The sequence below is a fragment of the Pteropus medius genome, unplaced genomic scaffold (assembly GCF_902729225.1).
Source record: "Pteropus medius unplaced genomic scaffold, Ma_sr-lr_union100, whole genome shotgun sequence".
Classification (NCBI taxonomy): domain Eukaryota; kingdom Metazoa; phylum Chordata; class Mammalia; order Chiroptera; family Pteropodidae; genus Pteropus; species Pteropus medius.
The window spans coordinates 2,257,210-2,271,580 of NW_024340701.1; the positions used below are offsets into that span (position 1 = coordinate 2,257,210).

The following is a 14,371-nucleotide window of genomic DNA, read 5'->3' on the forward strand; positions in this document are numbered from 1 at the left end:
GACAAGAGTATCTGTTAAAATTTTAATGATAATAACTACTTAGAAAAAGCAAACAGTGTATAATTTCAAAACCAATGGAGCAAGGGTTAAAAAATGCTTGATTAACTGGCATAGAGTAAACACTCAATAGATTCCAGGTATTATTTAAATTTATATTGCTATTTTTATTATTAAATTATTCATTTTCATCCTACCTGAAAAAAATGTGGATTGATTTTTCTCATCAAGACAGAAACTTTGACACCCGTGGTTTCTCTCACCTTGTCTTTCCCAATGTGAATACAGCACTGTCTTAAAAATATGAGTGCTTTTCTCTAAAAAAGGAAAAAGGAGTTGGAGTGAGTTCAGAGTTGCATTTGTCAGATGCCTATTGGTGCTAGATATTTTATCTAATTTAATTTTCACAACTCTGTGAGGCAATTGCTTTTCTTATCATGGCTATATGTATTAAAATTTATCATTTTTAAAAAAAGTGCTTGATTAATCCAAGGAAAGCTGCTAGGCCAAAAAAAAAAAAAGGGTAGATAAGGGGAATTGGGGCCAAGCAGGTCACAGTATTGGGAAGGTGACATGCAACCTTTGGAAGTTTTGGGGCAGATAAATGAAGTCATCTGATTTATCCTTTGAAAGGATCACTGTGGCTGCTTTTGTGGAGAACAGACTGGGAATAGGAGACGAGTAAACCAGAGGAATGGTTAAGGGGCTGTTGAAATAATCCAGGCAAGAGAAAAATAATGGATTTATCTTCAAGCACCACCCTTTGTTGACTAAAAGAATATGTATTTTCTCCCTCTCTAGCTTCTTAGTCTTTATATGGACATCAAATTGGTTACTCTGAAGTAACATCTGGAAGTGCTTGACCTTAAATGGCCCCAGATTCTCTATTTTGTTGATCACACTTAATGAAACAGAAATGGTCTTCTCTTCATTCTAAATTCTGAAAGGAAGTAGCCAAATGCTAGCCAATTACCAAGTGCTCAAGTTCCTAGGAGCAGCCAGACTTCTGGGATTGGGAGATTGGAGAGGTTTAAGGAGTCTATAACCATGCATCCTACTCCATATCCTATGTTGCTTAAAGCTGGGAAGCAGACTTCCTACAGGAGTTCAGATTTTCTGAATATCTGCAAGTTACTGAAGGGAGGGATTTTGAAAGCTGGGAACTCCAAATATGGCCACAATTCAACAGCATCACAGAAATGGTACAGTGTGCCTTTGTCTTTGCTCCCACTATCCACTGAAGTGACCATGGTGAAAATGTAAGATGAAATGCCAGGTCTTGCTCTGCGTGACCAAATGACTGGGATGGTACAGTAGTCTGCCCTCATCTGTGGTTTCGCTTTCTGCAGTTTCAGTTACCCAGAGTCAGCCGTGATCCAAAAATATTAAATGGAAAATTACAAAAATAAACAATTTATAAATTTTAAATTATGCACTTTTTTGAGTAGTGTGATGAAACCTCACACTGTTGTACTTGGGCCTGCCCGGGACATGAATCATCTTTGTCCAGCATATCCACACTATATACATTATCCACCAGTTAGTCACTTAGTAGGTGCCTCAGTTATCAGATCGACTGTCTGATAGTGCTTGTGTTCAGGTAACCTTTTTTTATTTAATAATATTTTTATTTAATAATGACCCCAAAGCCATTTACATACCTTTTATTACAGTATATTGTTATAATTGTTCTATTTTATTATTAGTTAATGTTGTTAATCTCTTATTATGCCTAATTTATAAATTAAATTTTATCATAGGTACATATATATAGGAAAAAATATAGTATATATAGGGTTAGATACTATTTGTGGTTTCAGGCATCCACTGGGGGTCTTGGAAGGCATCCCCTGCAAATAAGAAGGACTACTATATTGGGCAGCAGTCTGATTTAACTTAGTCCTTGCGATAGGCAACAGAGGATCAACTCTGAGAGCTTCCAGGTTACCTCCCATCAGCTGAGCACTAGTGTGCCTGACACTCTAAACATCCAGTACTTTCATTTTCCTGGGAAGAAAGAATTAAGACTTACCTTTTATTTTCTAGGATCTGGGAAAATGGAAAAATTAGCCAGTTCCAAGTTTTGGATCTCAGCTGAGTCATGGCATCTGTACCAGAGTGTCTGACCTTTTTTTTCCCTGGCAGCTGTTGCTGATTTGCCAAGTGAGATTATGTGTACCTTCATAAAAAGACATGTGGCCTGGACATATGATATTCAGTGTTTTGAGTTTTATTTTAAATTTTAAATAAGATCATGGCAGATGAAATTAGAATCAGTTATCTGTCCCTGCAGTTTCAAGAGATCTTCATTTCCATACACAAGTTTAGACATAATGGTTTGATGTACCTTACCTGTGTCAGGTGTATAAGTATTCTCTTTTATTTTAATCTTTGTAATAAATCATACTTACCTATTCATTCATCTAACAAATATTTGAGAGCCTGCCATGTGCCAAGCTGTGTTCCAGGCATTGAGGAATATAGCAGTAAACAAAGGATGCATAAGCCCCTGACCTCATAGAGCTCAGATTCTCATGAGACGAGAAACAACAGACAAAATGACTGTACAAAATATATTCTGTGTTAGATCGTGGTAAGTGCTATTGAGAAAAGGGAGATAGAAAGTTTAAGTGGTGGTTACTATTTTACATAGAATGATCAAGAAAAAATACATCGAGAAGATTGTACTTAAGCAAAGACCTGATGGAGGTGAGAGAGCAAGCCATGAGGCTGTCTGGGAGAAACACAGGCAAAGGAAATACTGGGAAAAGCACTGAGTCAGTGGCTTGCTTGGATGTTCTAAAAGTGAAGAGGCCCATGTGGCTGGTGTGGAGCAAGTAGGAGGGAAAGAGGTAATGGAGACCCAGACCATGTAAAGTCTTGTAGGCTGTTGTAAGAATACTGACTTTTACTCTCAGTGAGACAGGTAGAATTTTAAGCAGAAGAGTAACTTTGATATTACTTACACTAAAAACATTTTTATAGCTTTCTTGAGGTATGATTGAAGTATAATAGATTGTACATATTTAAAACATACAATTTGATGAGTTTTGATATAGTTTACATCTGTGAAATCATTAGCACAGTTAAGATAATGAACATATCTATAGCTCCCCAAAGTTTCCTTATACCTCTTTATCATCCCTCTCCTGCCTCTGGTCATTAATCTACTGCCTGTCACTATAGATAGGTTAGCATTTTCTTGAATTTTATATAAATGGAATCATTTGAAGTGTACTATTTTTATGTCTGGTTCTTACTTTAAGCGTAATTATTTTGAGATTCATCCACTGTGTGAATTAATAGTTCATTCCTTTTATTGCTGAGTAGAATTCCATCATAGAGTTTTCTATCATTGATTTATCAGTGAACATTTGAGGTGGTTTCTAGTTTTTAACTCTAACAAAGAATAAACAGCATATTGTTCGGTCCTGCTATTTTATCTAGTCTGGCAAGCTCTGGCTTAATCGAATATGTATTTAAAACATAGATTTTATGTGATTATTGATGTAATTGGGTTTAATCTGTTATCTTGCTATTTGTTTTCTTTTTGGCTCAACTGTACTTGTTCTTCCTTTCTTCTTTTTCTACCTTCTTTTGGAATGAGTATTTTTTAGAACAAGGGGCTAAATAACTGTAGTTTGTTTCTCTTAAAGTAAACCCAAAAGCGAAAACCTTACCTAAGAACTTTAACTAAGAAAACATAGATTCTTTACAGTAGGATTAATTTGAATGGCCGTGGTAAGCAGTTTGGATTACACCCGTCTCTCAATTTACGCTGATTGTACGTTCCATGCATCCTTTTTTTTTTTTAACATGGAAGAAAACTGCATAAAAAGAGTCCACCAGTACAAAAAAAAAAAAAAAACCTAAAGAAATGGGCCAGCGTGTCATAGAAATATTTATTTCACATATTTTCACAAAAAGATGCTAATGAAAATTCAGAAAAAATCAAAATAAATTTTATTCGCTGTTGGTGCATGTACTGTAATCTAAAAAAATCGACTTTTTCATAAATGGAAGCAATACTTACCACATATAAAAAAACTCACATAAAAAAATACCACGTAAATCAAGGGACGGGTGTGTATTCCAGATGTGCTTGGGGATTTTTAAGAAATAATTCACATGATCTCATCTATGGTTTTTAAAATATTACTCTAGCTGATGGGTGAGTAATAGACTGGTAGGGGCAGGTGGTGGGCAGGATAAACCAAAGTGGAAAGAAGATCATTCATAAATTCTTTATAGGCTTGAACCGAGATAGTAGTAGTATTGGAGATAATGAGAATCGTTTGGTACAAACGGTAATTGCTAATCCAGTTCAATTTAAAACAGTATACTGCTCAATTTATGGAATGATGTCATTCTTTTGTTCCTCAATATCCATTCAAGGTCTCTGGGCCAATGGTGTGACCCTGTTAAAATTGTTATTTATGTTTTCATTGCAGTTGTCGGACAAGTAACCGCAAGAGTTTGATTGTGACCTCTAGCACATCACCTACCCTACCACGGCCGCACTCACCACTCCATGGCCACACTGGTGAGTACTTGAAGGTTAAGAAATGTGGGATGAAAGATGCCCAGTTTCTTTCCTACTTCTCACTTTGTGCAATTCAACACATTACATTGTCGTCACTTCACTTGGCTGACTGAAGCATACAGAGCTCATGCGCATGCTTTCTATGGGAGAATGTGTTCGTCTCTTTTTGACTCTTAGTTACTTATGGCCTTGACTTTTCAACATTCCTTTTGGTTTTGTGCTTATCTTGGGGCCAGGTATGTATCCTGGGTCCATGGCCTCTGTTCTAGTGAATTGAGAGTGTTATGGCTCCAGCTATGTGGAGCCATGTGATGAAGGCTCCATTAACCTTTTGTCCTACCATGCCCAAGGATCAGAGCTCACAGAGGTGGTTTTCTGCCTCATGGGACTTCTGATAACTTTCCCTCTGTTATAACAGGAGTCAACAAAAGTGAGAGAAATTTTGTTTTATGTTGACATTGATTTCACGTATTGGAAATGAAGCAAATGATCTCATGCATTTAGACTCTGCTCCATATGGGCTCCTCCAGACAGTATAAGGACTGATTTACTTGCCTCTAGCTGAGGAATATATAAAAATTATGAGGCAGAAGACTTCATTTGGGTTAGCCGTATTTTTCTCTAGGTACATATTCTTGCATCCCAGAGGAGCCAGATATAGGGTGTCAGCTCTGCTGAAGGGGTTGCTGCACTACCACATTGTTCATTGCTACACTATTTGCAGTGGAAGTTCTAGACCTAGGGGTGATGGAAATGGAGCAGGCTTGGAGCCATAGAAAGCTATTCTAAGCTTGCTTCCTGGGTTTGCCATGGGCCTTGTCTGTCTTTGGGCAATGAAAGAGTACCACAGCCGTTAAACAGTTTGGCATGAACCCTAATAAGACAGATCTGTTCCACTTGGGTTTGTCTCTTTGCTCACGGTTTATTGTGTCTTTGGAGGGAGAAAGTAAGGGTGCATGTGGAGTAGTTGTTTAAGCATTTTGAGAGTCTGTTGATTCTGAAATTGATCTTTGTCCTTGGGTAGAGGGTCTCACTTTACTGGGCTCAGATCCAGTTATTCATTGTGCTCATGTCCCTTTTCCCCGAATCAATTAAACTCTTAAACACTAACTCTTACATTAGAAGACACTACCAAGAGTACAGGGGGACCCAGGGAATTGATGACATACTTGGCTTTTAAAGCAAAGGTCTCATTGTGGTTAGGTACTTTCCCCGACAAAATTGACTGAGTTATGCATTAGCTCAGATAGCACATTCTATCCTGGAGCTTTGTAAAAACTCAGCATATATCTGATGTGGCCTTTTCATCATATAGAAATAAACTTAGCATGTCTAGACCTTGTACATAGTTTCCTAACTGTAATGTGAGTACTGGGCAGTCATTACTACTGGCTGCTCCTCTCTGAGATGATTATCTCTCTATTTAGATTCTTGGCAAGTTAAAGTTTAGGACTAAATCTTCCGTACTCAGGTGGCTTTGATTGAGAACATCATCTGGCTTTTTCAGCCTGCCTGGGTCTGTGGACTCTCGCTTTAAGTTAATATGTGTAACATGCTTAGTACTCCATAAATGTTAGCTGTCACCATCATCATCATCTCTCCCCAAATCACTGTGGAGCTCAGTTCCAGGGAGGAAGAATTGACTTAAAAGCCCAACTCATGGCTGTAGACTCTAAACATATTCATATGTTGAGAAAGTCAGCACTGAATGTTCCATGCAGATCAAACTTTACATCAGCTTATATCCTCAAATCTTATAGATCCTGGTATTTGGGTCCCCAGGATGTTCTTAGACTCTGACTTCACATTGAAGTCTGGAATCTGTTGAGTAATATGAGACCTGTTGATTTGAAAGTAGGTCCATTTATTTCATACATTTCAGCTCAATATTAAATATTTACTATATATAAGTAGATTACAACCACAGTAAGGTCAGTTCAGGGGGCACTTACTTAGCCATTCTGGAAATGGAAGCTTCCTAGTTGATTTTTTTTAATTAGTAAACTTTGCTTTTTAGAATAGTTTTAGGTTCACAGCAATTTTGAGCATAAAACACAGAGAGTTTCCATATACCCCATACTCATACATGTACAACCTCCCCCATTATCAATATCCTGCACCTGAGTGGCACATTTGTTATAATCGATGAACCTGCATTGATACATCATTATCACCCAAAGTCCATATAATAGTTTACATTGGGGTTCACTCTTGGTGGTGGTGTACATTCCATGGGTTTTGACAAATGTATAATGACACATATCTACCATTGTAGTATCGTACAGAATAGTTTCACTGCCCTAAAAATTGTCTGTTCTCTGCCTTTTTATCCCTCCCTTGCTCAACCCCCGGCATCACAAATCTTTTCAATGTCTCCACAGTTTTGTCTTTTTCAGAATGTCATATAGTAGTTGGCATTATATAGTATGTAGCCTTTTTAGATTGGTTTATTTCCTTAGTTATATGCCTTAAATTCCTTTTGGTTAGTGTTAGTACAATATATATCTATTTCCTTTTAATCTATATATGTACATATATCTTTATATTTAAATGACTTGTAAACAACATATAATTAGGTCTTGTTTTTTTTATCTACTGTAACAGTCTCTATCTAAATACTTATAATTGTTATTTAAGGTGTTATTGACTATATTTGTTACTGTTTTCCATTTGTTGCCTGTGTTGTTTCTATTTTTGTCATGTGTTATTTTTCTCTTGTGGTTTTAACTGAGCATTTTATATGATTCCATTTTCTCTCCTTTTTTTTAGCTTATCAGTTATACTTCTTTAAAAAACTTTTTGTGGGTTTGCAGTATACATTTACAACTAATACAAGTCCACTTTCAAATAACACTGCCACTTCACAAATGGTGTGAGTACCTTATAATAACAAAATAATCCTAATTCTTCTGTCCTTTGTGTCATTGCTGTCATTTATTTCACTTATACATAAGCATACATAAGCAGTATACATATATATAATATATATATATATGACATATATATATTATATATATATACGTGTGTGTGTGTATGTAAATGTACATAATCAAATACATTGTTGTTATTATTTTCAACCAACTGTTATCTGTTAGATCAGTTAAGACTATGAAAAAAATCAGAGTCTTAATTTTACCTTCACTTATTTTTTTTTTTATGTAGATCTACATTTCCGACCCATATCTTCCTTTATTCATATAGATATGAGTTCTGACCTATATCATTTTCCTTTTCTCAGAACTTTTAATTCATTGTAAGGCAGGTTCACTGGCAAAAAATTCCCCCAACTTTTGTTTGAGAAAGTGTTTGTTTCTCTTCACTTTTGAAGGATAATTTTTCAGAGTTGTTGTTGTTGTTGTTTTACCCCTTTCAACAATAAATATTTCACCACACTCTCTTCTTGCTTGTGTGGTTTCTGAGAAGTTGAATATAATTTTTATCTTGCTCCTCTCTAAATAAGGTATTTTTTTCCCTCTAGTTTCTTAAGTGATATGCTTAGGTGTAATTTTTTTTGGCATTTAATCCTGCCTGATGTTCTCTGAGCTTCCTGGATCTGTGATTTGGTGTCTGACATTAACTTGGGGGAAATTCTCAGTTATCATTTCAAATATTTTTTCTGTTTCTTTCTCTGTTCTCTGATATTCCCATTACATGTATGTTACACCTTTTGTAGTTATCCCACAGTTCTTAGATATTCTGTTCTATTTATTTTGGGTTTTTTTCTCTTTGCTTTTTGGTTTTAGAAGTTTCTAGTGTCATATTCTCAAGGTCAGAGATTCTTTCCAAAGCTGTTTCAGTTCCACTAATGAGCCCTTCAAAGGCATTCTCCTTACTGTTAGTGTTTTTGACCTCTGACATTTCTTTTTTATTTTTTCTTAGAATTTACATGTCTGCTTACATTTTCCATCTTTTCTTGCATGTTACCTGCTTTTTTCATTAAAGCCTTTAGTATATTATCATAGTTTAAAAAAATTCTTGCTCTGATAATTTCAGCGTTCCTGTCATATCTGACTCTGGTTCTGATGTTTGTTTAGTCTCTTCAGACTGCATGTTTTCCCATTTAGTTTGCCTTATAATATTTGGTTAAAAGTTAGATATAATGTACTACGTAAAAAGAACTGCCGTAAATAGGCCTTTAGTAATGTAGTAGTAAGGTGTTGAGGAGGGAAAATGTTCTATAGTTAGAGCCTGTGCCTCTGGAGTGTGAACTTCACCAGTGCTTCTTAGTCCCCCTCTGCGACTCCTCTTAAGTGGAACAGAATGGCTGGAAGGGGCTGGAGTTAGGTGTTTCCCTTCCCAGCGGTAGATTAGGCTTTGATCAAATCTCAGCAGGTTAAACTCTGGTGAAATAGTTTATCCTAAGGACAGGCCTTGTTTAGAACAGAGTGCTCTGGTGTACCTCAGAATGGTTCTTTTACTCTAACCCCCAGCTGGAAGCTTGAGGGGATTTTTCTCAGATATTCACTGTGAGGAGCTGGTAGAACTCCTGGTAAAATTCACAATTGTATGGGGACCCCTCTATGACTACATCTGCCCAGAGTTTTTAGCTCTCAGACTTGTGCACACTGAGTCTCTAGCAGTTTATCAATTACAGTTCAGGTTTTCCCACCTTGGCACTGGTTCCTATGGAGGTTTCTAGTCATGGGTTTCTACTATGGTAAGTTGTTATTCTCTGTATCCGCTTGTCTGTCTCTCTCATTTTGGGAGCAGGAGTTGCTCTTCTCTTCTGACAGATTTAAGAAGAGTTGTTTATTTTTTCCATTTATTCAGCTTCTTATATGCCAGACCAGAAACACAGAAGTTAGTTCATTTATTTTTATTGCCTATAGAGTATGCCATTGTATAACTGTACCACAATTTACATGTTTATTTTCTTATTGATGGACATTGTATCAGTCTGGGCCTAGTCAGGAGACAAACCACACAGTGATTTAAACAGATGACATTTAATAAAATAATTCACTACAACAATAAAAGTAACTTTCAGATGTAACAGAACTCTATAAGGGTACCATAGAGCCGAGGAAAAGTACCCAAGGAAGAGCAGACCTGGTAAAAGGCTCTCTCTAGACTGGATTCAGGCTTCCTGTGGGCTCGATTCAGACCACATTGGAGAAGGTGTAATTGCAGCCCACTGGATAGCAGAGATGTTTGCCCATGCCAGAGCTGGTCCACAGTCATTGAGCAATCAGGAAGCAGCCCTCTGGAGCACTAGCTAGTCACAGCCAGTGTGCAGGCCTGCACAGAGAGTGGAGGTGCTAATGGGAGCACATTATATCCCTCAGGAATGGTGGAAGACAAACCCCAGGATACAGGAAATGAAGCAGGCAAGCAGAGGGAGTTGGACCACTAGTATGTGCATGCCTAGAGCACACAGCATCCATGCAGAGAGAGCTGTGGAAAGTTGGGCCAGGGATGCAAGGTTGCCAGTATGTGACTGGGTCAGAGCACCCCTGCATGTCCTCACTCCCACATCACCAACTGATGGTGCAGTTGCTGGAACTACACCAGGAGCCTGTTCTTTCTACGGTGTCCCTCCAGCACCCTCTACTGAGAAAGTTTAACATTGTGCTCACTATAAAGGAAAAATGCTTAAAGGAATTCTCTTCTTAATCGCAGAGCAAGTATTGACGGATGAATTTGGAGCTGAGAGGTATTAAACTGGTAGCTAGCACAGACATTTAGATTATTTTCAGTTTTTCACTGTTGTAATCAATACTGCAACAAATATCCATCCTCATGTTCTTTTTGTTTATATGTACAAAAACTGTCTGGGGTTTATATATAGGCATGGAATATACTGTATAAATTTTGGAATAAGATTAGCAGGTAAATGAGCATGCATATTTATATGATGCTTGTTACATATCATCTGATTTTAAACTAAAAGTATGTCTTCCTTAAGCCTTTAGCTCCTATCATCCTGGGTCAAGTCCCAGTAATCCACTCCTCTTTACTCCCAATTCTTGTAGCCTCCTCACATATATCTGCCTTGAATCCACTGGAGCTAATTTTGTTTTCCCCTGCCCCACAGTCACCACAGGAACCCCCAGATACCAGCTTCTCCCATCTTCTACACTCTTAATTCCTATAAATCTTTGAATATTCCCTGTTCTGTCCCTTTTTTCTCATTCCTCTTCGACTCTTGAAATTCATCTAAGGTACCTTCTGAAATTCATAGTCCATTAGCAGCAAAATCTCCTATATGCTCAATCTTGTTCTAATAGAATCCTGGGGGGAGAGAGAAGGAGTTAGAACACTGATTGCCCTACAGCCCTCTTAAGTGTTAGCTCTTACCTCTGCCATAACCTATTTGTGAAAAATATAAAAACATTATAAACCTTTGCATTAGTTTCCAAGAAAAACTGTTTGATATCACAGAAGATAAAATTTTGGATAAATTGCAAAATGAGTATATAGTCTAATAAATATAGCCAATAATGTACTTCTTACCACTGAGAGCTACATGTCTTTGTGAGGCTTATTTTTCATTCATAATAAAACTAAGTAACAAAAGCTAAATTTTAAAAAAATGTAAGTTGATCCATAATAAGTTAGGTCTGTAATTACTTAGGAGTGTAATTGCTGGATTGTACAATAAGATTATTTTTGGCATTATAAGAAACTGCCAAACTGTCTTCCAAAGTAGCTATACCATTTTGCATTCCCACTGACAATGAATGAGTTCCTGTCATTCCACATCCTCACCAGCATGAGAGATTGTCCATTTTTTAGCCATTCTAATCGGTGTATGTGAGTATCTCGTTGTGGTTTTAATTTGCAATTCTCTGTAACTAATTATGTTAAGCAACTTTTCATATGCTTGTTTGCCATCTGTATATCTTCTTTGATGAGTTGTCTATTCAGATCCTCCACCCCTTTTTTAAATTGGGTTGTTTTCTTATTGTTAAGCTTTAAGAGTTCTTTGTACATTTTGGATACAAGTCTGTTTGAGATATATGTTTTGCAAATATTTTTTCCTGGAATGTGGCCTTTTTCTCTTATCAGTGTCTTTGGTAGAGCACAAGTTTTTAATTTTAATGCAATCCCACTTATTAGTTTTTTTCTTCCATGGATTGTGCTTTTGGTTTCATATCTAAAATTTTATTGTCAAAGCCAAGGTTACCTTGTTTTTCTCCCATGCTGTCTTTTGGAAGTTTTATAGTTTTGTGTTTTACATTTAGGCAATGTTATATTAGGATCATATACATGATCCATGTTGAGTTAATTTTTGTGAAAGGTTGTGTCTAGATTCACTTTTTTTGCATATAGATGTCCAATTGTTCCAGCAGCATTTGTTGAAAAGACTATGCTTTCTCCATTGAATTGCATATGCTCTTTTGTCAATGTTAATTGACTATAGTTCTGTTTGTCTGTTTCTCAGTACTCTGTTTGATTCCATTGATCTGTGTGTCTGTTCTTTCACCAATACTACACTGTCTTGATCATTGTAGCTTTATAGTGAGTTTGAAGTTAAGTAATGTCAGTTCCTCCAACTTCATTCTTTTTCAGTATTGTGTTGGCTATTCTGGTTATTTTGCCTTTCCATATACGCTTTAGAATCTGTTGACATTCACAAACTAGCTTGCTGGGATTTTGAATGAAATTGCATAGAATCTGTAGATCAGATTGGGGAGAACTGACATCTTAACAATACTGAGTCTTCCAATCCATGAACATACAGTATCACCTCATTTATTTAGATCTTTGATTTCTTTCATCAGAGTTTTATAGTTTATAGCATATAGATTTACACATAAATTTATTAAATTTGTACATAAACATTTCATTTTTATGTTAATGTTAATTATATTTTTAATTCCAACTACCACTTCATTGCTGGTATAAAAGAAAGCAGTTGATTTGTTTTATTAGCCTTGTATCTGCAACTTTCCTATAATTGCTTATTAGTTAGTTGTTTTAGGGGTGACTTTTTTTTTTCTTGCTTGCTTTCTTGTTTTTTTGGTTTTTTTTTTTTTGGTGAATTCTACATAGACATCATGCCATCTGCAAACAAAGACAATTATATTTCTTCCTTCTTAATCTATTTACCTTTGATTTCCTTTTCTTATTTCACTAACTAAGACTTTAGTATGAAGTTGAATAGAGTGGTGAGAGGGGATATCCTTGCCTTGTTCCTAATCATAGAGGGAAAGATCTAGTTTCTCACTATTAAATTTGTTGTTAGCAGTATGTTTTCTGCAGGTGCTTTTTATCAAGTTGAAGGTTTCCTCTGTTTCTAGTTTGCTGAGGTTTTTTTTTTTTAATCAGGAATGGGTATTAGATTTTGTCAGATACCTTTTCTGTATTAATTGATGTATTTATAAGGGTTTTCATCTTTCGTCTGTTGATGTGGTAGATTATGTTAATTGATTTTCAAATGTTGAATCAGCCTTGCATACCTAGAGTAAATTCTACTTGGTCATGGTATATAATTTTTAGACATTGTTTGATTTTATATTTCTGATGTCTTGTTGAGGATTTTTACATCTATGTTCATAAGAGATACTGGTCTATACTTTTTTTGTAATATTTTTATCTGGTTTGGTATTAAGGTAATAGTGGCTTCATGCAATGAGTTGGGTTTTCTGGCATGACCAGCCGTCATCCTGAGTCATCCCAGTCTTATATAAACTATCAGGCACCACCATGAATACCACAGGCATTCCTGTCACTTGGAACATTCCAAGGATTTAGAGGCTCACTCCAGGAACCAGAGACAAAGACCACCATATTCTTTATCACGCAATAGTGGAGTATAGAATTATAGGTTGTTAGGGTTTTTCTTTCCTTAATTAGAGCTACTGCTCCATTGTTTCCTTGCAGTCTGCAGAGATATATGTGCAAGAGACTTTGGGACAAGGAATTATGTTGCCCTTTGAGAAATATTTGAGCATTTGGCCATGCCATGTGTATTGCATGAGTTCTTTAAGCTTTTGGAAAGTTGGGTTAACTTGACTAGGCATATTGGAGCCTGAGGTGTTCCTAGAAGAGCAGGAAATTGGAAAGTTGCTGCTGGATCTAGAATGGATGTCTGGGAGACATAGATGGTTAAAGGCAACTTGGAAACAGGGACAAAATTCTGGGCTGCCAAGCTTTTAAAAAGAGAGAATCATTAAACTAACAGTGGGCCTGAAAAAATAACCATACGTGTTAATTGACAATGCTAGGGAAAGATTTCTTTCCTAAAGGTTGTCTCAACCCTCCTCAGAAACAAACCTCACAAAGGGTTCCTTTTCTTTTTTTCTGTCCACAGGTAACAGTCCTTTGGACAGCCCCCGGAATTTCTCTCCAAATGCGCCTGCTCACTTTTCCTTTGTTCCTGCACGTAGGTAAGTTGATAGAAAACCTACTACATGACTGGCACGTGTGGCACTTGCATGAATGTCAGTTAACGTCAGCTTCCGCCTTTGAGGCACTGCCCTTCCAAGTGTGTTTACTTGGGCTACCAGCCACCAAAATTCCTTCCTTGCTTTCCTCACCGAGGTCATATTCATTTTGTTCAAGTTTTGCTTTCTAGATGCTCTTGGCATTTGCATTTGAGTGTTCAAATGGTCAAGTAGATATTAAACATGGATTTATTTTTATAATCCTAAGCAGAAGTCCCCAGTTTCCTGAGGTACCGGTACGTTCCAAAACATTATACTCTTGATTGAGAGCTATCTTAATGTGATTGATGGGAAAACACCTTCTCTTCCTAGGAGGACTCAAAATTATATTCTTATTCCTCGAACCCAGCCAGTTTTAAGGAGGTGGAAGCAGCCTTACATGCCTCCTCTCCTTGGAGATAAAGAGACTACCGGGTCTTTACTTATCCTCCCATGAATTTGG

General features: G+C 36.7%; 1 protein-coding gene across 12 annotated transcripts in view; it reads left to right on the top strand.

Annotated features, from left to right (window-relative positions):
• MAST2 (microtubule associated serine/threonine kinase 2) overlaps positions 1 to 14,371 on the top strand; it is a 178,475-nt gene that overhangs the window by 134,319 nt on the left and 29,785 nt on the right. For all 12 annotated transcript variants that reach the window (XM_039884734.1, XM_039884820.1, XM_039884751.1 and 9 more), the window contains 2 exons: positions 4,449 to 4,540; positions 13,797 to 13,872. In XM_039884734.1, coding sequence (XP_039740668.1) covers positions 4,449 to 4,540; positions 13,797 to 13,872 — 168 coding nt within the window. The remainder of the gene's footprint in view (positions 1 to 4,448; positions 4,541 to 13,796; positions 13,873 to 14,371) is intronic.